Source organism: Branchiostoma lanceolatum, chromosome 12 (genome assembly GCF_035083965.1).
Source record: "Branchiostoma lanceolatum isolate klBraLanc5 chromosome 12, klBraLanc5.hap2, whole genome shotgun sequence".
NCBI classification, from domain to species: domain Eukaryota; kingdom Metazoa; phylum Chordata; class Leptocardii; order Amphioxiformes; family Branchiostomatidae; genus Branchiostoma; species Branchiostoma lanceolatum.
In genome coordinates this window covers 5,345,287-5,371,905 of record NC_089733.1, presented here as the reverse complement: position 1 = coordinate 5,371,905, position 26,619 = coordinate 5,345,287, and the positions used below count along the sequence as shown (strand labels likewise).

The 26,619-nt window shown below is 42.5% G+C and overlaps 1 protein-coding gene and 1 long non-coding RNA gene across 2 annotated transcripts; both read right to left on the bottom strand.

Moving 5' to 3' along the window:
- Positions 1-3,361: 3,361 nt before the first annotated feature.
- Positions 3,362-4,794, bottom strand: LOC136445637 (uncharacterized). The gene is made up of 3 exons (XR_010757428.1): positions 3,894-4,794; positions 3,673-3,787; positions 3,362-3,543 (listed from the first exon to the last, which is right to left on the bottom strand). It is a non-coding gene; the product is annotated as an uncharacterized lncRNA (long non-coding RNA).
- Positions 4,795-22,875: 18,081 nt separating this feature from the next.
- On the bottom strand, positions 22,876-25,035 carry LOC136445633 (uncharacterized). Its single transcript, XM_066443763.1, has 2 exons — positions 23,498-25,035; positions 22,876-23,244 (listed from the first exon to the last, which is right to left on the bottom strand). Exon 1 carries the CDS (start codon positions 24,143-24,145, stop codon positions 23,546-23,548), a length of 600 nt encoding a protein of 199 aa, XP_066299860.1. The 5' UTR covers positions 24,146-25,035; the 3' UTR covers positions 22,876-23,244; positions 23,498-23,545.
- Positions 25,036-26,619: the final 1,584 nt, after the last annotated feature.

Genomic DNA, 26,619 nt, shown 5'->3' with positions numbered 1-26,619 from the left:
TCTCAAAAAGACAACCAAATTTTGTACAATTGCAAAACAGGTAAACAAAGAATTGAGCCATTTACAACTAAGTAAATAAATAGTGCACACCCTGCCCAACCCATTCAGACCCTTCTAGGCAAATATTTAGAATAATTGTTAGCAAAGGTGCAGGTCTGCATCAATTTGCTGCAGCTGCAAAATCATGAACAGATACTCTCACACACTCTGCAGTACTAGTACCTTTGTCCTGGACTAGATCCACTTGCAATCCTGAAGACATTGTTGTCCAACTGCTGCACCAACGACAGGCAGGTGCTCTGTTCCTCTTCTGTGGGGATCCGAAATCCTGTTGCTCCATCTTTGCCTGTTCCCATAAACCGCCGTCTGTAGGTACCATCAAAGCTTCCATCTGCTAATTACAGCAACTTGGTCTTGTAGTGGTTTTCTAAGTCTGATGTAATCATCTCCATAAGACCCACTACATTGTACTCTTGTACTATTCTTAAGACAGTGTCTTTTAAAACAAGAAACTGAGCTTCCACAAAGTTATTTGTGTGGTACCCTCTCACAATTGGAAGATTTTGACAAAAATGCCCCTGCAGTTCCAGCACACGCGAAAACCTATACCACCTCGTCCTTTCCCCACAAACTATCTGCATTTATATCATAGCATACAAAAAACGTGAGTTCTGCTGCAGTACGAAGGTCACATACCAATACCTACCCACATACCAAATACCGACGGACAGACATACAGACACACTCAAAACTATATGTCCATTTTCAAAGGAGAAATAAGGAGAAGAATATAATCACAACTTCAGCTACTGTCTGCCCACATGCTGAACTGAGACGTCGCCAGGGTTTGGAGTAACGCTCTGACCCCCATGCTGGTTTGTGGCAGGGTATGCAGTACCTGTCTGCTCCGCCAGGGTCATCAACGCAATGTCTTGTTTATGGCGCAGAGTTCGGGCCTCTAGAATACGGTCCCTAGTGGGTTCCAGTTTTTAAAAAAAATCAGCATAATATCATAAAATCTGAAGCGCGTGTCAATAATCCCTCTCGCGTTACAGACATTATTCCAAAAACAAACAATGGAGGGAATACATCGATGAAGAGAATCATGAGGTTTTCGACACGTGCCTATAACACAGGTAGTCAACTTCAGTACTCTGCCGTGAAAGTCACAGCAATGACAAGGAGTTAAGGAAGTCTTTGATGACATCTATGATGACATGATCAGGACATCTTTGATGTTTCAACAAAGACAAAGTGCCGACAACATATGAATGAAACATGACCACAAACCATCTGAGGTCCGAATCAAAACTTGACCTTTGACACTGTCAATGGTCATCGTTTGCACATCAGGATTTGAAGACACATGGAAGTCGTCGTGATAGAAATCATAAGACCACAAATTGCCTACGATCGACCAATCGCCCAAAATGGCTTCCAATAAATTCTGACCACATGCGACGTAAACGTTTGCATGGCTTTTGAATTGAACTCTCTACAGACCTTAAACTAAGGCAAAAAGATGTTCCATTGTGTGACTAGTGGCATTAGCGCTATTACTGTTTCAAATGCAAACTCAAAACCACTGCGCACACTCCATCTTCAGCCTACCACGAAATCAAATCACTTCCCCACCCCTTCCCTCCCTACTAGATATCTTATCTCTATTTAGAACATGGCCACTACCCATTATAGCAAAGTTTTAACTAAAAGACCAAAGTGTGTTGATGTCATGACTTTATTTATGGGAAATGACAAAAACATGATCAAGAAGTATGATGTTACAACGTATCTTCTTTTTTTACACCAATTTTAGTTGTTGCTTCTCGGATTTTTTCAGAAATAAAATCGGAGCAACAGGAAAAATATTGAAAAAGAATTTTGGGAAAAACTCAAAGGTAAAGACACAGGCTTAATATATAACATAAAGAACAACATTCAAGTTTTCAACAAATGTTGTGTGTCAATCATTCCATTGATCAAGTACTACAATATTCCTGTGTTCACTGAGGGCTATTAATCTAACCCCCATTTCTTTAAAAAAACAAGAAAAAATCAAAATACACTATAATTATTTGTGAAATGGTGGGAAAATTTCGTTTAGAGTGTTGTGGGTCTAATGCAACAAAACATGCTGCTTATGATATGGCAGTTTTGAATCATTGTTGTGAAATTTGTCTTTTAACATCAGTCAATATCAATCCATACATGTGCATCAAACACCTTCAAGAATCAAATAATTCCTTTTGCAGTATTAACATTTAGAACTTGAACAGAAATTAAGAATATCCTGAGTATATACTCAATTAGTTACAATGTTGTGGGAACCCTCAGACCTGTATCATATCCACAATGTTTCTATTCAATGAAAGAAGGGAAGTTGCTACATTGAGATAGTGCTCACAGGGATATCATGTTTCATGGGATTTGTTGCCAGCAGGTTGGTGCCAGCAGGTTTACCAACAGAGAGAGCCATGTGTTTTTTTGACATGTATTATGTGACGATTATGAGCCAAATTGTCCTGTTTTTAGTTGAATTCATAATCTTTTGGAATATTTTGAGAGAAATGTAATTTCTAATGATAAGATACATAGTAGTGTGGTGTTTTTGTGATCTTTTCGTTAGAAAATACTTTGTTTTGAAACAGACTGCATGAAAAGTCTCACTTGCCCGATCCGACAAGTGGGGAAGGATATCCACTTGCCCGAATACTAGTAGCACTTTCACTTGCCCCGGGCAATCGGGCAAGCGTACGTGTTCAACCCTGTTTAAAAGAACATGGTAAAAGATGACCTTATCTTTTTTTGAATTTTTTAGCCGTAACATTTTGTTCACATGGGTTCTCGCACATGCAGTGTTTATACCATCTGTGTGGTTCTTTCTGATGGTGTCTGCCGCATTTTCAATGTCTTTCCCACTTTCTACCCTTTGAAGCACCTTCTCCACCTTGGCCTCCTTTCCTGCCTTCACCTTTCTCTTCAGGTCAGGCACAAGATCAAGGAGAGGAGTACAATGTGGAGGGGGTGGGGGCCCGGCTTCGATTTCATGGCTTTCTTTTTTTCTGCCCATTCTTCGTTTACTTTGCGCATCATTTGTTGTTGAGACAGCCCCTTTGATGACTTTGCTGTGGCCGTGGCGTTCCAGAGCTCTTGGTACTCTCTCTGTCTCTGTATTCTGGCCTCTACAATAAAAAAAGTTCAGTTTACTTTATCCCAAGAGAGGTGAGAAAAGGTCATATTTCAATATTCCTTTTATAACTTTTCAAAGACTTTTTACTGTGAATGGGACTTTGCTTATAAGATGAACAGCATGACTTTCTTTTCCCGTACTTTGGATAGAAGGCCTCGGAGACACCGGCGGGAAGTCACTCGCTGCCGACGTGGACGCCTCCGGCTGTCTGTCACCGTCGGGAGCCATGGTAACGGTCGGCCACCGCGGCTGCACGATGGAAACGGGTGCATAGGGTGGACCTGTTGTTGAACAGGGGTCTGTGCGGGTGCGCTCCGGACTGCGGTCCGGTGTCGGAAGGCTGTCGCTGTCGTCTAAAGGAGAAAAAAGAAAAAAGTACTGCATCTATATTTAGAATCTACAGCCGTAAGGCGTTAGCATCTATATTTAGGGTTTGCGTTAGATTTAAGTAAGGATATAAAGAACACCTGAAAGGTACGTACCTTCGTCATGAAACTGTATAGAGTGGTACACACTCTTGCTTCTTTTCACGGACATACGGGTCCTCATCTGTTGTCAAGGGGTAAAGCGCCTCCTTGACGCGTGAGGGTTCCCTATCTGAAAATGAATAGATAAGTCAATAGAAGAATAGCTAGATATATGAAGGAAGTAAAAATAGACGCGTGATATATAGATACAGATATAAACAAACGCAATGACTTACAAAGCTTCCACAGGTGGGAGACATAAGCCTCCCACTGACTGTCTCTGTACAACGTGTTCCTTGACCGTCCACGGACGTCATATACGTCTTCAATGAATAGTGTGGTGGCCTCTCCGAGTACTATATGTAGTGGAGAGACAACAACAGACACAGATTGAGTTAGAGTAAATGAACTGCGCGCGCTTTTCAATACACTGCGCGGGAAGCTATGGATAAGTTAGAATCTAGTGTCGCCAGAAAAAAATCAAAAGTTAGTTTATACAAGACTAGTGATGATAGATTTGCTATCGTGAGAGTTACAGTAAATGAACCAGCGTCTTTCGATACACTCAGCGGGAAGTGGGCATCTATTTTCCCCGGAGTTCGCATGCATAAACCCCGACCAAGGAAACAATAGAGTGGGGAGAAACTTTTTCAAAGAGAATGTGCGCGCGTTTTAGGTTTTAACAACATTTATTTACCTCCTTTGTCCTCTTCAACGTCAAAAGTCTTCTTGATCAGGGCTCCGTTACACAGGCCGGGTTCAGGGAACGTAGTTCAAATGCGTTCCATGCTTAACAGATGTGACTGATGACATAGTTATTGTATAAATTCTTCCAATTTAAAATGTGAATAGAGTGGTACTCTTTTACACATTGCGACTTTGTCCAGCGTTTATTTCATCAGACATGATCTCACATGGACCGATAAAGGAGTTCAAGCCGTTGCTCAAACCAGTCGTCGCGAAGGGTATACAGTTAAACTTTTGTCTTCATTGTTCGTGTCCTGTCTTCGTTTGGGGCGGGAAGTTTTATCTTTGGTTTGTCTTCTGGGCCCTCTATATATAACTGCTGTAAAAATGCAACCTTCATCCACTGTGCCGTGGACGGAGCAGCACCTTTCTTGCTTTCTCCCTTTAATACCCGAATACCAACGCACAGGATCAGAGTACCACCCCCCCCCCACCCAGATATCTCATCAAAGAATTCTGAGTGGATGAGGAATATCCGCACCGGCCACACACAAGCTTTTTATACTAGCTTGTCCATACGTGCTCAGCCCTGACTTCACGTGTCGGTATCACCTGACAGTGGCCCCACTATATTTAGATGGGAATTTTAGACATACAATCAAATAGATATACTATGTCTTCAGATCAATACAAGGATATAACATTGTAGTTAGATGTTAAAACTTATCACTTCTAATAGTTTTTCGATCTTGAACAATAAATCAAACCAACACTTGACATTCGTAAGTTTGAATGCCACTTGAGGAGAGATAGCTACTACGGGTGTATTTGTGATGACTCTTGTAAATGCTTACGTGTGCTTCATAGTCGGCAACACCTTCCATTCCTAACCCTTGGTATGTCTTTACCAACTGGTGAGCCACGTACTTGATCTCGGCTGGTGTTGGTCATCTATATTGTGATAACACTGGACGTGCGTAATCCGTGAAGTCTTAAACGTTGCATGGCAGGGCATACCATTTAATCAATGTCAAGGGAATGAGTGGAACTTACCGGAAGCAACACAACCAGCATTCAGGAGCAGCTGAATCCTTAACAACTGCAGGCAGCACCTGGAGAGCCTTCCAGACCTTCCTGTCTGTGGTTAAAACAAAGAATTGGTCAAATTATTTGAAAATTCACCTTTAATTTCGGACTTGTAACAAGCTAAGTGTGACTGATGTTGGTACTTTCATGCATTTAGTGTTACCGACAAAATGAGATATTGAATAAGGCATTGATATAAACATAGTTGAGGCTAAATAGTCTCCTTTAAGTTTAAGGACATTGTTCTAATGACAAAATAAAATGTAAAGCAATTCAGCGCAACAAAGACATTATAACTTATGCTCAGAAATATGTTATTTTGTCCTTCCATATTATGCATAATGAGTTCCAGGGGGTGGTTATGAAAGACTGGCGGTACATGCGGAAAGATTCGTCGTACCGCCGCCAGTTGGCCCCCCTGGCAGCCATGGTTCGGATAAGGTACTGGTAACTCACGAGGGCTGACGACGCTGACAGATGACTTTTCTTACTCCTTTTCCAGTTAACTCCTCACATCATCCGGGACTACTGGGCTAGCATCCGTGTTGACAGTTTCCTCCTGGTATTTTGGGAGTTCGGGGAGGGCCCATTCTGCCCGTACTTTAGATTGTTTTTTTTACTCCACAGTGTTTTCACAAGCATGCATGATCTTTTTAATGGCTTTCCATTCATGTCTTTAGGGTTCACTGTCTAGGTAGGGAGACCATTTTCGAAATAATTCATCACGGAGTTTGTTGCCATCAATGTGTCTGTTTTTACAGAAAAAGAACTTGATTGCGCGACAATTGGAACTGGTACAATGTATGGCAACTTACGCACATGAGAGTTACGTCGCATAGTTCTTCCCCTTTACGATAGAACATGTCTACAAGATCATGGTCTTCTTTATTTAGCCGGAATCTTAACTATCCCAGTTGGGAATGCCCTTTGATGTTAGAAACGTGGGGTTTAAGCCCAGTCCCGGATGTTGAGTAGTCCTCTCAGTCTGTTACACTGAGGCATCATGTGGATTAGCTGTTCAGGCGTGAGGGCCTCCTGGTGTCTGAGTTTATCCGCCACTTTACTAAAAATTTGAGCTGAAGACGAAAAATAACAGATTAATCACTACATGTACTAGGCTGAGATTAGTTCTGAACTTCGAGATATATCTTGATTTATTATATATTAATATATATAGCTATGAATAGCTACAAGATCACTTTCCGTCTTGAAATACGTCAATCTTTGTCGTACGTCCAGAAAATCTTCCCAGTGTGCATTGGGTGTCCACGCGATGAGAGGTTGATGAACGACAGTATTGTCAAAATCGCATAGCAGGAAGGCGGTTCCTTTATCCAGAAGGGCTTACATGAAATATGCTTTGCTGTATGCTGATGTAAGAGTTACATATTTCGTTGTAGTTTTCTAATGTATAGGCCCTTCGGGACAAAGGAACAGCATGCGCGGAGGCAAATACAAACGGCCTAGGCCTCTGTATCAGCTCTTCACGTGATCCCCCGGCTATGAAGCGGTTTTCCTGCGTTTCCTCGTTAAAGACGATTTTGACAATGCTGTCGCTCATCAACCTCATCACCTCGCCCAGATACCACCCTTTTTTTCACAGGCAACAGCCACGAAATCACCAATGTCTAAGGGTATAGGCTTAAAGGTAGCACCCTGATCCCGCTGTTCTATTTCCCATCCATGAAATATCACGCACAACCATCAACACAAATAAATACGAGGGAAGGTGCATCGCTGCTTGCCGCTTTGCTAGTCAGCCGCCATTGAATGTTAACTGCGCACGCACATCTCGTACCCAGTTCAACTCGAATTCTGAATCGATATTTGTGTACAAAAAATAGTCATTGTTTTGCCGCGTTTTTCCAAAGTTTTATTTGTGTAAAATGTATACTGTACTCACATGTTTGAGCAGATATTCAACTTCGCCTGTCTATTTTGTCCATGCGTAATCTTTGAGTGGACTTGATTGGCAAACATTATTCGAGTAATCTTGATGAATAAAAATATATTTGGAACCTACTATGACTTTTCTGCTTTGGCAGATCAGAGGCAACATACACTTGTTATAAAACAATTTGGGTATACACTCATAACATCAAGTCGTCACCTACGTATGAAGAAGCGAACATACCTGTTAGTGCTTTTTCTTGAGCAGGTTGTTCCTTGTCCGGTCCACCCCACATTTCAGAGTTTAAACACGAATCGGCGTTATATCTATATACTGTACATACTTTCTACTACTAGTCCTATCGCAAAGTCCATCAATATGTATGTCCAAATTCACAAAAATCATTGTCCCAGTCCGTTCCATCACTCCGCTTTTCAATTTGTAGATGACCTTGTCGCATCTAGTTCCAACGATGTCCCAAATAAGGCATTGTCGAAGGGTTCGGATAACAGTCTCTAACGAGGAAGGTCACACAATCTGGCATGACCTCCCTTTTGACGATGTCGACCCCATCAGCCCTTTTTTTTTTGCTCTTTCAGCGCCAGATACCGGGGATCCTTCCACCCGCCTTTTTTATTGATCTCTTTCCAGAACAGTCTGTACTTTCCCCTTCTGGTGCCAGAGTTCTTTGGGTGGGGGCGGTGCCTGTGCAACACCGCACGCGGTTGTCCGATTCTTCTAGCGTCGTGTTCGGTCACAGTGTCGTAAGAAACAGGACGCACATTCTCCGTCTTGTATGTTTGGCACGGAAGGGCCTGGTGCGGGCTCCGCGGGCATGTTTGGCTGTGGGTCTTGTCGATGTCCTCCACGTCCGACAGACCGGGGGCTCTCATCTTCATCGGAGCTGGTGTCATCCACAGTGTATGAGGGCGGAGAGGGTTCCTGGCGACTCGGGATGCTAGCTGTTGAGGTGGTGGCTGCAGCATGATCGTCCTCGTCTGAACTCACATGGGCTTCCGAGTCGTCCGTTTTCCCCCCAAAACTCTCCTATGAAGTTCGGAGCCAATTGTATCTCTTGGCCAACCCCATTCTTCGGTCCTTTCATCCATTCGACCTGCTCTACTGTCAGCTAGCCAAAAACACTTGTATTGTCCACCGGCCATCGTCTCAAGGACACAAAATACACACAACCCGCTCAGCTCTGATAAAAACAATATTGGCGGGAAAATTTATAGATGACAAGAACATGTAGTAAGAAGGAAAGAGGTATGAAAAATGTTTATATTTTCAAATTTGTGATACATGGTCAGAATAGAAATGATAAAACAAAAGATATATTTCTGTGGTGTTAGGATTTGTTTGATAACTATGATTCTTAGAAACATATACTAGTATTTCCCCATGTTTTCACTTGCGACTTGCTGCGATCCTTTCACTTTATTTAGACATTGCCATGACCCATGACAAGTTCTGGAGCTAATTAGCTGAGAAGGCGCGAGACAGGATAGAAGAAAACGCGCCAAAACTGCCACCCCATCAAAACGTAAAATGATATGTGTTTTAGTCAACACAGATGGAAACCGAAAGTTGAAAAAGATACATAATCCAAAGGTGATAATAAAGTCTGATATGAACCTGGCACCCTGCTAATATGTTGGATTGGTGGAAGACGAATTTACCCGCTAATTCGACAAAGGGACTTTGACTAATCCTACAGCCTCCTACAGAGAAGAGTAGAGATCACCAAAAAGACATAGGGAGTCAAAAGAACAATGGTATTTAAGGCGTTTTGATGTCTTTGCTTAAACTGAATGCGTCGGAACTCTGAAACATAACAAAGTCGAGGAATGAATGGTTTGTATGTATTTGTGTCGTTCTTTATTGTCCGACAAGTACTGATTGATCCTTAGCCTCCATAGCAGACTCGTTACGGCTTGATAACTGCAGACACGATCTGTAGCAGGACTTTGACCTTGAGGCTGTCATTGCCTCTCGAATATTCAATGAACTTGGGGATTGGTGAAGGGGCCCCGTACTTCCTGTTTTCCCGCATACATATCGGTCCTCTCAGGAAAATGGCACGGTCTTCCCGCCGATCTTCGCCTGGCATGGCTGGTGATAGCAGTAGAAACCTGTGGAATTGAATTTGAACAATATTACATTTATTAATCAAACAAAAAATAATAATTATGCACACCCTAATTCTATCTTCCGAAAAATAAAATAAATGATACATTGTATAACCAAAATAGCAATGTAGATAAACCATATTTTCGCACAAAATATCAAATGCACAGCTAGGAATATCAGTGTTAACACCTACATGACTTTGAGGTGAATAGGAGCTGACCGCGAAACAAGGCACAGGTGGATGTGCCATCCGTCCGGTCCGCTTGTTTTCTGGATGGAGACCTGCCAGTTACCGTCGAACACGTTATCGCATGTAGGCGAGGTGAAGGTAGTTCCTGGGCTATGCCGACTTATACGGAGTTGATGGTAAAGGTGATAGCCTTAACCTCGCAAAATGGATGCGTCAGAACTCTGAAACGTAAAGAAACTGAGCAATTAATGGTCTGTATGTAATTGTGCCATTCTTTCATGTCCGCAAAGTACTGATCGACCCTGTAGCCGGTAACAAACATTCCATTGAGTCATTCAATGGGAGTGACCTCATCCCGCGCGCGTTGTCGAGTGCGATCAAAGTACTCCATTAACTAGTACACTGCTATACCTGTATTTGAAACAGATCGAAGTTATCGAAGATGTATGGAAGAAACAACATGACGAATTTCTACAAAATCACAAAACGAAAATTTAATATTGAGATACATATATTTGAATAACAGAAATACTGTGTATACGCCATAACCACTCCGATTATGGTATTCTTGGCTTGTGGTCTTCCAACGAGGCCATACCCGAAGTTAGCCATATTTTGTCTGTCTCCCCTTTGTCTTGAATCTTCCACTTTCCCTTACTGACTTCCTCCACACGCACATTCCTTGCCAAGATGTATGCGGACTTGATCTTGATCGGGTACCGTCAACACCCGTTTGTTGGAGTAAAGCGCCCAGAGGCTACTTACTTCAACTTGCTGAAGATTCTGTATCCTATAGACAGATGACACGTGCCGTGGGGTGCAACCAACTGAGACTGCTGGATTTTGCAGGATGTACCGGTACAGCCGCTGTACTTGACACAGATGACACGTGCCGTGTGGTCCATTACCCACTGAGGCAGTCGCTCTGGAAAATATACCATCGTAGTAACAATTTGTATGAACCTGCTTGCACAGTTTTTTTTTTAATTTTAGAATTTGCTCTGTTACTGTGGGACTGCCAAATGTTCGATATTAGCAAGTACTAGTACAATGATTGTATTTGTGTCCAAATCTATGATATGATATATCATATATATATATATATATATATATATATATATATATCTTGATGACAAAGCCGTCTAAACCACCGACCCCAAAGTCTCTGCTGTAGGCAGTCGATTTCAAGTCGAATGGTCTGTCAAGATAAATCATGTTGTCATACTTGATTTATTTTGATGATATTTATACCACAATTATATATATATATATATATATATATACTGATTTAATAGACGTTTGATCTAACAAAGATAAAGTGTACATACCCGGTCATGGATGGCTAGACCCATTCGCAACCCGTACTTCATGATGCCGAAGAAGATCCTCGAATCGAGGTACTGCAGGCAGGCATTGTTGAATGACTCAACATACAATGTGTCCCGGCACTGAAATGGCAGGAAAAGATTGATTATTACATAATTAAACATCACAGGTTTTGTAGTGTGTGTGTGTGTGGGGGGGGGGGAGGTGTGTTTTGCGGGAAGACCTGTAACATTGATCAATTGCCGCAATAAGTACCAGTTTTGCTGGTCACCCAGAACAGACCCCAGAACAGTTGTGCCTGTCATTATCATCGCACTGGCTCCACTTGTGTTTGAAATAACAATTTTAGGGGCTTTTTCTCACTTAACGACATGGGATTGCTAGGGTTGGTAGGGTCGAACACAAGCAACAATTCCCCTCCCTCTGGTTCATATTCGTCTGAAGTCTCTGGACGCAACACCATTCCTTACCATTTTTCACCATTATTTGTTACATGTTTAGATGGGTCAAAGGGCCGGTTTGAAAGCAATTCACACATTCTTGCGAATTATAGGTAATGCTTTTCAATAAAGCGTTGGTCTTGTAAACAGTGCGCATCGCGTCCTGTATCACCTCTGCTGACACTGGAAGATGAAATGAGCTGCGCTGTGTCCCCTGTGTTTGAGGGGATGGTCTTAAGCGTGTAGGTGTTTTTTCGGTGCTGTGAACGTTAATAAGTTCGATGACTTACACACGATAGTTGATTTGAGGTTAATTGAGCAGCTAAGTATAATATGAAGCAAACAAGCAAAGAGCTGCATGATAGATTAAACTTTTTCAAGCACTCATTAACTCATTGATGTTTAAAAATAACGTCGCGAAAGTTACATTTGACTTTGCACCAACAAAATGTGGAAGGTCTCTGCTTGATCCATTCCTGTAACAAATCAGCATTCTGATCGTTTGAACAGTGTCAGGAAAAAGACTTGTCAGAAAAATGATGACAAGAACTGAATGTTAAAATTACAAAAATACAACAAAACAAAAATATTTCAGTTTGGTAACAGTCTGTTATTTCGTATTAGCGATTGCAAAGTGCAAAGCTCTATATGATATATAAGTTCTCTGGACTTACCATCGATGATCAAGCTCAGGTACCGCTTTGGATTTCGTTGGGCAGCTTCCCTTCTTCGACAATAATTAGAAGAAGTGCTTGGGCTCAGAGTTGCGTTGGGATGCAACTCATTCCACATATTGTAGAATGTCTGCTTTGAGCAATACGGCTCCATGTCTTCGGACTTCTCTTGGCGGTACTGGTGGTAAATGCATTGCTTCCTTGTACCGTATGGTAGCCACATCTCATTCCGGTTTGGCATCTTTTCGACACGGCCGGAAGTATGGTCCCCGAACCAAACGCCAGCCTCATGCAAGCCTTCGACCTCTCTTGGCGGGGTCGTATCCTCTCTGACGCTGAAGTTCGACCGTCAAGGAACGCAGCCCTGCCTCGGTAATTGACATTTTAGTGATACACATTCTTCCAATCAACTTGGAAGGAATATGTGTTGTTGCTTTCACTACTCTTCAAGTCGCGATATGTGAAGCGCGTCGAGCATTTCGAACGTCAGCAGGGACTCATAGATAGCATCCTGTGCAGTGTCTCCCTTTTTACAGACTTGTAGAAAAGTTTTTTACCTGCTCCACCTTCTCCTGCGAAATCAAAGACAGATTAACTTGTTGTAACGGTCTATCTTATCTGCCAACTTTATGCAACCCTAACCCAAACTTGTAGACAACATGCACCACTTCTTTCTTACATCACAAAGAATCTGCCAACAAACAATAAAGACCATTCAGGTTTTTATGTTTAATCTATGGAACATTCAGGCTTGTCTTGATATGAAAGCATTAGGGACATACAGTTTCGACATAAAGTAGACCTTGTGAAGTTGATAGTTTCAAATTTAGAAAAATATTTACTACTTTTCAAGTTATGTTCTTTTCATACATAAATTCGCAATGTAACAACAACATGACTAAGTGTGCGTAGCTATATTAGAAAGAATAATGAAAAAAAGAGTACAACTGAACAAGTTATGAAGCAATATTTCACCGTTTGGTAAATCAAAATGTTATAATAGCAAAGCACTACACTTCTACAACTTTCTTTTCTACCCCAAATACCACAGTGAAAGAATGATGTCTGTAGGCGCTTTGTTATGCTTTTGAATGGTACATAATGTCTTTGATCATCATTCTGTAGGACAGATAAAAATAATGTTACAAAATATGTGATGCTTCATGCTCTCTTGCAACATGATATAGTCAGGTTATAATCATCGCTTTTAGATCATTGGTTAAATATCTGTAACAAAACCATGTCTAATTACAGAAAACACCTGGTATAGGTGCCGAGAGGATTAAAGTCCACATTACATTCAGTATGTCAATGCTACTCGGTGAACAGAACACCCGTTTAGCTTGGATTTGTGAAAAATGTCGTTTTTATAATGAGATTTGACAAAATAGTAGGGAGGGATCGAGGTAACAGTTGTACGGCCAATGGATCACAAGTACGGTATCGGATGGAATTGTCTAGGCTTTTGACAGGATGATTAAACCACAGTTCATTCTGATAAAAGTACGGTTATGTGAAGCACCGTCACATAAGAAAGAGAAGTGTAAAAACCAGAATCATTAAACAAACCAACTCCAAACCGAACCGTCCGCTGCAGTTTGGACTTGCCTGAGCTCGTGCAGGCCCTATGATTATGTCAATAGACTGTGTCTTCTGCAGGACCACGACATTAAACAAGTATCTCTCTCCTCTCTGTCTCAACTTGAACTGCCTTGCGCTTTTGTCTCTCTGTTTCTTCCCCACGCTGTTTCAGTACCTCCTTTTTCACCTCCTTGATGGTATTGTCGCGATCATCATACATCTTCTTGTACTTTCCTCTGGTCTTTCGTGCACTTGTCGGGATGGCTGCATATTTTAAAGGATCATCTTTGGATAGATTGTTCAGTCAGTGAGATGTTTCGTTCATTTTAAACATAGCTTGTCCTTCCAGGGCCATCATGGCAATGGATGGCTTTGTTGTTTGCAGATGGGACATGTACCCAAAATCATCCCCCCCCCTCATATTTGTTTTGAGCATGTCCTTCGTTTCCTCTCAATGCTGTTGGTTCGCGTCTTTGTACTTCCCGTGCAACTGATCATGGAACCGCCTCTCGAAAACGACAATAACATTTACCATTGCCACTTCAAGGGCGTGTTTCGTCATGTTGTCTGTGTGGTTGTCTGAGTCTTTGTACAAAGACTGGAACTCTGTGCTGTGTCTCTGTTGGGCTCAATCGGTCCTGTTGTAGTGGACTGAGCAACATTTTGGAACCAGAACAATAGGACAATTCGCAAGTAGAGGTCAAAAAATCTTTAATGCAATTGACAGGCTACTGCTGAAACAACAGGAGGCAAGTTCCCGCCAAAATGAACAAAAGGAATTTGACTAACTTGTTTTCCTTACACTCTGGGACTTTTGAGCTATTACGTCCTCACACTTATCATCATCATTTTACAGATTTCTGTCAACTGTTCTTGACTAACTAGACATGGAAGCAAGACTCCCAGATTAAGACTCCCTCTTTTTCATCAGGCGCTGCTCGATATTCATAAGGTAACCAAGCAGATGTGTTGTTAAGTATCAGTTTCAATGATTGACAAGCTTCATATTACATCACTACGTAGCAAACTACGTGTAATTACTTTCAATTTTATGCAGATAACGAGAGTATTTTGCACTTGCGAGAAACATGAAGAATTCCTTGATGATGTCTTATTTACTTTACCTGTTTGCCAAAAGGCTTCCAGGCCCTTCTGAAACTTGTCAATCTAAAGGCGTTCCAGCTTGGGATCGACCAGGTCTGGTTTGGAGCCAGGCGCACCTCGTCATTTCTAGGGAGCTTTCCACCCCTCATCAGAAGCAAAGGCCTATATGAATTTGGATAATATCAGTATAAAATAACATTCATGACGGACAAAATCATACAACGGATTAGTCAATCATGAATATTTTTGCGCGATGCCAATTGTTGACCAAAGGGAGTAAAGGGGCACTGGATGCAGTACATAACAGCAGCATCTAGAGAGGGAGTTGAAATATACATTATACAACATTAGAATTATAGAGTGAATTTCATCGTTTACGATACAAAGATCTGGGGAGTAGAGCTTACACATGGAATAAGAAATGAAATACATTGTACTCAAAGACAGGCTGACCATCATGGCCGTTGGTGAACGTAAAGCCATGAGGGCAACCGTGCTGTCCAAGGTCATTGCTGGCGTTTCCCAGAAATGTCTTGATGTCGAGCATGGCATCACAGTCCCAGGTTTTCACGTTTGGGAAGCTCTTGTTGATGGCGTGGATCAGTTCGTCACCAGTTGTGGCGTCCTTCTTTTCGAGCGTGGCCGCTATCTTGCTGAATTGAGTATGCCCAACAAGGGGTAGCCCACTTGTACCTGTTGTAAGACAACAAGAGAATGCTCAAAACCTTATGATACAGCAGGATCAGAAATTTCAGTTCATTTTTTTTTCTTACGTACATCTTACATCATTTATGCAATGTATACTGACCTCTTTGAATATGCCCTTGAGGACGAGGCATCCAAGAAATGCAAAGACAAACTTGTTCTTGCACTCCCTCCTGTCCAAAAAACAACAGCTGCTATAAGTGTGCTGTTTACACCAACTCTCCACTCTCATTCCAATCCCGTCAATCCTTCTCAGCGGCTTGTACACGCGGCCCGTTGCGACCCTGATGCCTTCGGTCTGTAGTGCTGCCATTGTGAAGTCGTTCATGACTTGGGGCCCGTAGCTGCAACTTGTCTGGTTCTGTTTAAGTAAAGTTTAAAGTATTTTGACCTTACCACTGTCGTTTGGTATTGAGTCTACCGAAGAAGGTGATCTCTGGCTTGTGGATGGAACTGTTGATGGGTGCAAAGTGCTTAAAGCTCCTGTTGCCACTGTCGGGGACGATGTTAAGCATGATGTTTACTGGTACTTGATGATTGAATGACACAAGTTCCTGGATCATTAAAACAAAATGAAAGAAAATGCGCTTCACACTTTGTAGAACTATGGGGTCGAGCAACCGCAGAATGGTCTCAAACGTGTCGTCAACAGGGCCTTCGTTAGGGTTTGGTAGTCGTGGTGGCAGTGTGATGCCGTAAGTTTGCATCAGAAGACGTTCAGACTGAGCAGCATCATATAGACTCACCAGACTAGAAGGCATTTCAGCCTGGAAGAGCCTTGGATAGTTGCAATTAAGAATAAAGTGCACGCGGTTGCTTAAATGGGCAAGACTGTTGTTTTGGCGGGGGTATTGTTACTGGAAGTTAAGTCAAAATAATGATACTGGTATTATTATCTAATATACATGTACAAGTAAATATATTGATAAAGATGTCTTTTTTTGTGAAAATCTACTCTCAAGCCACAGCCCAAGGACCATGTTATAATCACTGGTCGAATTCACAGATCATTCAACAGACCACAATTCATGATGTCAGAGACTATGTTCATTGTTGGTTGTCGATCTTTAATCAGTAGTCTGGAGAAACTTATGGAAGACAAAAAAAAACAATAGTAATATACTCATGACTTGTTTACACAAAATTGAACAAAATCATTATGCCAACTACAAATTGATATAAAGCCAGAGTAACTTAAGTGAAGAGTGGAAATATATATACATAAGAGATATCAGATATCTAAACACTACTCAAGTGCTCTGTTTTTGCGACTTTTGTTATTACGGTGAATAAGTTTTATTTCGAAAGATTTATTTATTTTATTTCTGTTTTCTTTATCCAGGGTGGACGCACTCAGTGCTAACCGCACTGCTTTTCAGGCGTGCCCTGCACAAAATAACATAAACAGACTAAATAACATAACAAGGAAATAACATAGAATAATGAACAGAAAGTAACCAAAAAAGATAATATATACATAACCGAGCGTCGAATCCAAATCATAATCCTTAAATCATAGTCGATATGGCAGGCCGGGTCTGGAGTTTTCACATTTACGGTGTGATGAAATAAATGATAGCCGGGGCAGACGGATTGATGAGGTGGACCTGTGGGGGTGGAAGGCATGGCTGGAGGCCGGAAGGAAAGTAGGGTGGAAGCCCGGGTGGAACGTAGGGTGGAACGTTGGTTGGTTGGCAGGCAGGGGGGAAGCCAGGATGGAAGGCAGGGCGAAAAGTACGGTTGGACCGCTGGGACGACACCACCAAACGTTGCCATCACCACACCCTGATTGGTGTTTGGGGTGTTAATGGGTACGTTTGGTGAGGGTGAAATGAGGATGGTGGGCGGTGGTTTTGGTGCAATAGGTCTGTAGATGGTCGGTGGACGTGGTCAGTACGACTGCATTGTATGTAAATTCAACATTTATGGCAATAATATATATGGCCACAGACAAAATTCGCGGTAAGACTGCAAGTTTGAATAGCAAACAGGGTGAATGAATATATGATTGCAAGTTAATTTCAAACACAGTGCCTTGCGAGACTTACCACTCAGGACAGGTAACCAGCGTGCTGAACAGTGGCTGGCCCAGTTCCGGTCTGTAGTGGATAGGTTCAGCAATACACTATCACAGAGTTTAGCTACCGTGGCCTGCAGATCCCTTTCGTTGTCGATGGTCACTTTACAAGTCACACTACAGGTGGAAAACTTGCCACTTCCCATGGCTGAAAAAACATGACCCTGTCTTTTCTGGCTGTTGGCGGTCTTCACATGGTGCCATTTGAACTTAAGTAACATGCCTTGTGCGCCTCCTATAGTCCTCGGCACACCTCATTTGACCAGTGCCGACCAACGAAATTTCGCTTCTTCTGCGTTTTTCTAAAGTCTCATCCACAGATGTCTATCAAAGACGAACTGGCTTGAACTTGGGACTTCGCAAGTCCAGAATGTTGACGGACTTTTCCTTTCGCCCTCCCCACCAGGACCGCTCGCTGGCACAAATGGCTCATTTTGGCGTCTTTTTCCCCTCCGTTCTCAAACTTATTTTATGACTTCAGAGGACTGACAATTATCACTGACACACGTGCAGATACTGCACAGCTTGTGCCACTTGCTTTACCCCATCCTTGGCCTCATCTACTTTGGTCACCCCCAGGCTGGACGGGTTGATGAGCAGGTAGTGGAAGCTCACGCTCCTGATGCTGCGTGCTGTGCAGGAGACAAACTCCTGGACAAGGTAGGACTTCGCCACGTCAGAGTTTATCCCATAAACGGATGGGAACCACTCCATGTGGCACACCCTTGCCAAGATGTCTGCCTCCTGCAAAAGGTCCAGGATGGTGGCATCTGTCCTTGTGGTCAGCTGATTCACAGCAGCCAGGCCGTGACCACCTACAAAAGTGCCAAAATTAACATGAGCCACTGAAAACACAAAAGTGAACTTGAAACATGGAAAAAGACAAACACTGAAGAACAATAAAACCTCCAGTCTAACTGATGACTTTGAATTGTAAAATGACATAGTCGAAGAGTTGAGTATTCATTGGAGTGTTTCTCTGTATTATCCTGTCATGGAGAATACTTGTTTCTATTACCACAATTTGTAGAAATCCAGTAATATAGTTGTGTCCTGAAATGCATTTCTAAAACCTTCTCCAGTCATTATTTACATGAAATCACTCAGTTCGTTAAACACTTAGTACTGAGGTCTGTGCAATTCGCGCTTATCTGTTTCTTGTATCGGAATCGTCATGCGGCGGTTTTATCACTCGCTGGACTAGACTAAGTTAGGGAACAGGCCGTGCCTCTACTCTAAATGTATTGACATTTTGCTGATAACAGTAACAGGCACGAATAATGTTACTTGTATGGTGACCCCTTTAACAGTGCAGTCTTGTGAGCCTACTCTGACAGTGCAGTGGCAGTGGGGAATTCCTTAAAATGTTAAAGAGATTCATCATTAGTCGTGATTAGATAAACATATTACACGTGTGATTACAGAACGAAAGAGATAATTAGTACATAGCGACACGGTCAAAAGACCAATGATTATGACACAAAAGAAGTGCTTGGCGCCTACCCATACACGTGAGTGGATTATTGTATGTGCTATACACTGGCGGGGAAAGACTAACACAAGCCAGGCCAACCAAGGACAGTATACTTGTATCTGTATTTCTATTTATACCTATCGATTGCCAAAACATTTTCGATCGAAACATATGTATAAAGACATTTGTATACAGAAGAAATTGTTCTGGATCGGAATGCCACAGCGTTCTACGCTAAATTCCCAAGCTTCCAGACGCAATATGAGAAATTCAAGCATGATCTTTACCATTCATTTTGAATTGAGAGAGTTACACGTAGAAAGAAAGAGGCCAATTACTCTCTACGCACCGATAACGCTCTACCTTGAAGTTGAATTATGAATGACTGATTACGTTCGGGAGAAATTTCCGAAAGATAGCGTATATTCAAGGCCTGTTTAATCAGGACAAAAGACACAAAATGAGAGTATGGTCTTTTGCAAACATTTTCAAACTATTTAATCAGAAGTATTGGATGCATTGAATATTGGAATATGAAAGCCCATGCACTTACAATCTGACAATGTCTTGAGAAGGACTCGACCGAAGCACCCACTCCCCAGAACTTTGGATACGCCGTTCGGCTAGCAGAGCCGGTCACGTTTGATCTTTGGCAGCTTGGGCCGCGGATGCTCAGACAGCTCCTTCTGCATTGCCCGCGTCTTCTCCTGGGCAGCCGTCTTCTCCCGGTGAAGGCTGTCGAGCTTGGCCTTCGCCGCCTGCCGGAGGCGGTCCACTTCGGTCTTGAGATCGCTGATCGCAGCGGCAAGCAACTCCTTCTCGCGATCGGCGACCGCGGCCACCCCACCCAGGCGCCGACTATTGCTCCTGTTCTCCCTTTTCCTCTCGGTCTTATCGTCGTACGGCATTTCGGATACGGTGATGGTGATGATATGAGATGGATCGTTAGGGCGTTCGAAGATGGCCCCCAAGAAGTCTATTAATTTATATTAAAAAACGGCATATTTCTAAGATTTCTGTCTTCATAAATTCTTAATGCCTAGATCTACCTGCGCCCTTATGTGATGGCTAATCTAGCTTGAGGTAGCCCTCATCACCAGCCTTGACAAAGTGGGTCTGATGAAAAGAAAAGATGATCAGTACCTACTGATTAAAGTGTATCAGAATACCTTGCTTAACGCATTTATGGAAATACACCATAGAATGTACTATGATGCATTTACCAGTACCTTTCCATACAATTATGAATGGAAATATGGTTCAAACATAAATTTGGAGCTTCATATACAAATTGGCAACACCAACATAGCAGAACATTGTGCTGGAATGTAAAGCTGTCATATACAGTTATTATGTCTATTACATACCACTTGCTACTTTCTGGTAGCTATCTTGCCCTCTGCAACCAGAGATGCCACAGTTGCAGCCTTCTCCATTGCAGAAATCAGTTATGAAGTCATGTAATTTTCTAGAGGGATGGAGTAGTCCACAGATAATGGATTTTTTGGCCAGTATTTCAAGGTAGGGGAATGAATTGTTCAGCAGAGCCTCGAGTGACGAGGGGTCGGACGTTTCTGAGCAGTTCTTCCATGTCTGGTGGAGTTACTCCATCGCTGAGGAAATCTTGTAAAAGCTGGCGGCCACGTGCTGTTTTCACAAACACCCTTTCTTGGAAACTACTGCAAATGGCTCTGGATTCCTTCTCATTTCCACTTTGCTCCATCAATGATGGCATCAACTCACGTCTAAAGCTTAGTGCAGTTCCATCGCAAATCACAACGTTTTGTGACGTGCCACAAACAGGACACATAAATCCATCATCATTTCGAATGTCTAGCACTTGAACAAAGGAGTGCCACGCCAATCGGAACTTGCTGTACGTTAGTTGGTACTTCGCGATACCAGCATCTGCCATATGTTTTGTTAGCCCAGTATGGAGAAAAATGGTACATGTAATCACTCAGGCGGTCGTGGGATACCAAGAATGACCCCATGTTGAGGATGGCCTCGGCTCGTCCATCAAATGGCAGGCTATGGCCACAACTGTCACATGTCTTGTCATACACTGTTGCACCTTTTAGAGTTTCTGGACATTTTTCCAGGTCCTGGAACTGTCTCAGCACAGTACCAAGGGATCCAGGCACGATTGTCTGTAGGCTATCAAGCTCAGATAGACTAAGGCCCTGAATGACATATCTTTGCAGTACTTCTCGCTCACTTGCTTCCTTGATAATACTCTGTCTTGGTGCCTAGGGTTGGCATGACTTGTGGTAGAATTGCAGAATATCAAGACATTGCAAGTAGCATAGCCAAGAAGCAATCTGAACTAGACGACAAGACTATTTAACGAAAACATGGAACTGAATTCTGGAAAAAGACCAAAAACCTGTTGCCTACAATCGGTTGGAATAGCTTTTGTCCACAGTCATCCACTTTAAGATGCATCAAGGCATAGCAGCAAAACTTCTTCCCTTCAGCATATTCTTTTTTGGTTTCCATACATAGTAACTTAGCTGTCGCATAGATGTGGTATTTTGCCCCAATCATTCCTCTCCCTCCACTTCATACTTAAAATATATTTCTGTGCTGTTTTGCTCGTGTCTTCGGCAATGTTTTGCACTTTGTGTGCAGCACTAGAGAAGGCGTGGATCTTCTTTCTGGAAAAAAAGTTCCCAGCTCAGCCTACTTCTTAAAATATAAATGCCAGGCGAGACCAATGCGAGGAATGCTAGGCGACATGTCAGCTGACAATATGAAAAACTGTACCTCTCCATGAGACAACATGCGGCCAACACCTTTCAACCCCTAATCTTATACTTAAGTCATATCCGTACTAGGTAATGCCGTGAGTCAAGCCGTACTGATCAGTTCACTGTAATAAAATGCGCTCACACTTTCCTTTCCCCTTTCTTTGGATCCCCTTAAAGTGTTTCTTGGGGTCCACACCGAGAATCTACAAGAGCTTAATCACATCGGTAAACTCAGCCTCTAAAGGCTGAAAGAACGTAATCTCTGTCTGCAGAAGTTGCAAAGCTTGGAAAGGACGGGAGGCATAATTCTTTGGGGAGACCATCAGCCCCGGACACGTGCTATTTTCCATCTGCAAAAGAGCCTCCCGAAATTCCTCCCTTTTCAAAGTGTAATCTAAAAACTCTGCTTGCTCAGGGGGCAGAATCCTACAGATGTGGGAGAAAAGCTTATCCATTGACACAACATCAATCGGCTCCGCAGATAAGATTTTCTCATGAAAAGTTTTATATACATTTAAAATATCTTTCTGGTCAGTTAAAAGCACACCATTCAAATCCCGAACACCATCAATTATTTTCTGTTTCCTCCCTTTTCTCTCTGTGTGCAAGAAAAATAATTTCTCACCCACATTCAAGCTTTTAACACGGGATCGGACAAAAGCCTCTTGATTTATTCTTCGTTGGTGGTCAGCGATTTTTTCCGTAAACTGGGACAGGTCGTTCCCTGGGAACAACCATAACCATAAACCAATGTAGATACTCCCTGCTGTCCTCTGCCAGGACTTTGAAGGCTGAATTGACCTCTAGACCACATAAACTAATTAAGAGCCATGGGGAGTCCAGCCATGTCTACAGTCAGAAAACAAAGGCCTTGCATCACCACACAAAACAAAGATATTTGCATATTACCTATATAATGTCCTTGATATTACTGACCGTTTTAGTTTGAAAACTGGTATGGAGTTGTTTTCCACTAGTTTAAAAAAAACGTGGTCAAACCATGTAAAATGACCCAGAAAGTTACAGCAAGGCTAAATATTGCATACAGTAATTTCCTCAAGTTTGATTTTAACGTCAAAGATCAACTGATACAAATTTAAAGCATTGACCAGATTTTCCATAATCACCTTTGTCTGTTTGGTGATGTCCTCGGCCCTACACATCTCATCTTGTGTGACATATACTATTGTCTGTTTCACATTCGAACGTTGCATCCATTTAAGCACTACTTCATTAAAAATCATCATTTTGTTTTGACGAGCTATCGAGTCAAACTTTATCAAGTTTTATGTGAGGGGTGTACCAGTGATGGAGACATGGGCTGCATCCTCATCAAGCGGGTTGGAGAGGTACTTCTCCCCACGAAGTCTTGCCCTCCACACGTCAACCTCTGGCTCCTGGTTGTACCGGTTGCAGACATTTGATGACACAGTGTCTGTGACGCCAATGACTTCAAAGAACCGGGCTCTCAGCTGTTGAAGACAAGAAAGTAAAGAATAAATCATCAAAGGAAAGGCGTACAACATACAGTTCATGCAGTTCCCAAACAATTTTAAGGTTTATTACTTGACTTCTAAAACAAGCAAGCACACTTTATACTTTGCACATTTCTTAATGCATTTTATTAAATTCATAGAAATGCCTAAACACAACTAAAAATAGGGCTGCTTATCATGCAAATGAGGGTATTGCACACTGCAATATCATGGTTTCATATCTACACACCTTCTGCAACACATCCAAGTTCCTGAACACTCGAACCCAATCCGCTGCTTAGGGTGCACCTCTGTGCCAGACCTTTGACGCCTTGTTTTTTTCTTCCAACTTGGCATCCATCCCTTCTCCGATGGACCTGTTTCCATGGGTCACAGATTCTGTCTTCTCCATGAAGACTCTCAAGTCTTCTGGACACATGGCTCTGTCCATGGAGTCGAGCATGTCGATCATCTGGTATTTGGGATGGTTCCTACCACTGAAAAGAGGGGAGAACACTTCCACACCAGCCTGGACATACTGGGTGTTGTTCCTTCTTGTTCCTACGTGGAAATTCTTAATGGCCAAACCATACAGATGAACCTGTTCTTGTAGGAATGTTACGTTGGTGTTTCTGACCATGGGACACCAGCAGTACAGGAAATCATCTGCTGACAATGACTGCTGCTCTCCTGTCCTCAGCTTTTCTCTTACATATGGAACAAGCAGCTCATCTGTTAGACCCTTGATGGCTATCTGTAAGAGCTGCATGCTTTTGTGGTGGTCAGCACAGCTTTTGGCGACCCGCTGAGCACCCTCAGACTTGAAGTCCATCTCCTCTGCCAGGGCTGCGAACCAGACATCCCAGTTCAAGTCGACAAATGCTTTGAGAGCATTCATCGCCAGATGGAGCTTGCTCACACGTAACACGACCCAATCAAACTCCCTAACTTCAGGGATGACCTACATGTTCCTCCTTCACGTGGCTTTGGAATACCTCGAGGGATGCAAAGGGCACCTTGCAACGATTACAGTACAATGTGTCCTTTATTACATTTCTTGTTATTCCTAACGGCAGACCGTCCATAGCCACGACGAGCCACTTTCTGGAGCCAGGACTGTTGTCATTGTACCGGAAAATGTTTGATATCTTGCCGACATGGCGGAGGACTTTTCTCATTGCAGTGGCCGAGTTGGGGTTGACAAAGACAGGGTCTGACATTGTGATTGGAGGTGGAGTATGTGGATGGTTTGAAGGAATGTCTGCATGCTCTTCAGAGGAAATGACTGTAATGTCCTTTCTTGCCGAGGTGGACAAGTTTCCTGACTTCGGCACGGTGCACCTCGCCGGTTTTCCGTGATGCCTTGAGGCTTGCTTCCAATCTACCTGCAACACTTTCATCTTCCTGAGCATCCTTGATGTAGTGACCCCATGACGCTGGAGACAAGACGGTGAGAGAGCTCAGGGTTCAAATTGAATAAAAACTTTGAAAACCCTTTTTGGTGGGAATTTTGGTGAAGTTTGGCATTTTGATGGTGGGTGGTATAGTGTAGGGCTTTTAGTAAATGTTTTTGCAAAAAAAATGGAATTTTGTCCATATTTGGTGTTAATAGTGGACACTTTTTTGAGCCCACCCCCACTGGGCTGCTGGGTTGGTATCGACCTGAAACCGGGGTTCAAAGTTCGACTTTATTTACAAAACAGGCTGTAGCTTTTGAATCGCCGTATAGAAATTAGCGATACGGCCTATGGGTACATTTTAAGAACCAGACTACAACATGAAGGGGAGTTTTTGTGACCAGAAATATGAAAAGGTGAGATATGATGCCGTATTTTTGGCTCTTAATGCATAGGTTTCAATACAGAGAGGGAATGGTTTTCATTGATTTAAAGCGAGCATATTTAAGATGACGCATAGGTACCAGTGAAATCTTACTAGCAATATTCCCACAAACCCTATGTGAGCCTCGCAGGGCTATGCCACCGAATATCTTCCGCAGACAGGATGTACACAAGTGCCGCCAGAAAGTAGTACGAGACAAAGATGAAGCATCCGCTCACTTAATGTTCACTTTGAAAGTATTCACATCATTTTCCGATTATGACATAATATTTTGCCCAGTACGTATATACGTATCCGTACAAGTCTGTTTTCTCTAATTTATTCGTTGGAATACAGCTGGCCGGTGGCGGATGGATATGGGCAGTAGTATCTAGCCGTGAAGTCGCCCACTTCATTTGGAGAAGAAAGGGCGTTGGCGATAGGTAAGGACTTTTCTTAGCTCCTTTTGCCTCTACAAATTGTCGTTTTTTGGTCTTAATTTGTAGAGTGAATCTTCAAGATGCACGTGTTGTCTTATATAGCTATCAATATATTGTTTTTGAGGACAGTAGGCTGATTAGGCCGGTTAGTTCAGTCACGAAGTGTTGTACAAGCAGTGTATGGAATTTGTCTCGTCACCATCATTCAGTTTTCCCTAAACCTAAAGATTTTGTCCCGAGTAGCCAGATTTTAATTGAAGGCAACGTCCTGTGTCCTATGTCGTTAACGCTGGTTTTAAACATACCGATTCCTGACAATGTGGTAAGAAATTGTGAAGCTGGTCGCGGCTGATATCTGTGATTGATTATCTTGTTTACGGGGTGGCGGTCGGAAAATGCCTTGTTTACTGAAGTAAAGAACACGGTGCTACTTTTTTTTAATTCCAGAAAAAATGCACGCCATTCTGGCTTCTGCTCCAACTGTTGTATTTGCAGGCTGAAAAAAATGGCCGCTACCGATTTCTAATGCCATAAGTTATGGTTAGCCGCTAGACCTTTATTGAATTTCCAATGTCCATCCTGGCATTGTCTGTTCCAATGGGCATGCTAGACGAGAGAATTATGAAGCACGTGGGTTACTTCACATTATGTTAGCCAAAGCAGCTAATCTGAAATGTCATAACAGGAGTATACCATGACTAAATCTTTGTTCACCTGTGTTTCTTCTACAGTAGCTGCTGGAATGATCTACCTACAACATGACGTTTGCTGTCGAGGACTTCCAGATGACAACATCTTCAGAAATACAGCTCTATAGTTTGTAACGTCAAAGAGGGAAAATATCACACTCCTCTCGTTAAGGCTAACATCTTTATGCAAGGACGATTGCAACATTTGCACCCCACAACCTTAATAGTTGAACTGCACCCAAATTACATGTGTATTGTGACAGAACATCCAGCTTACTCTGAAGTTTGTAGTCAGGTTTATTCTTACAGCTGTCCATCCCCTTGGAAACCCAGACTTCGGGGACTGTGCCTCTGGCTCAGTGGGGGCTGGTTCAGCTTAGTTAGATGGGTTTGTTTGATGTTAAAGTCATAATTGAGAGATT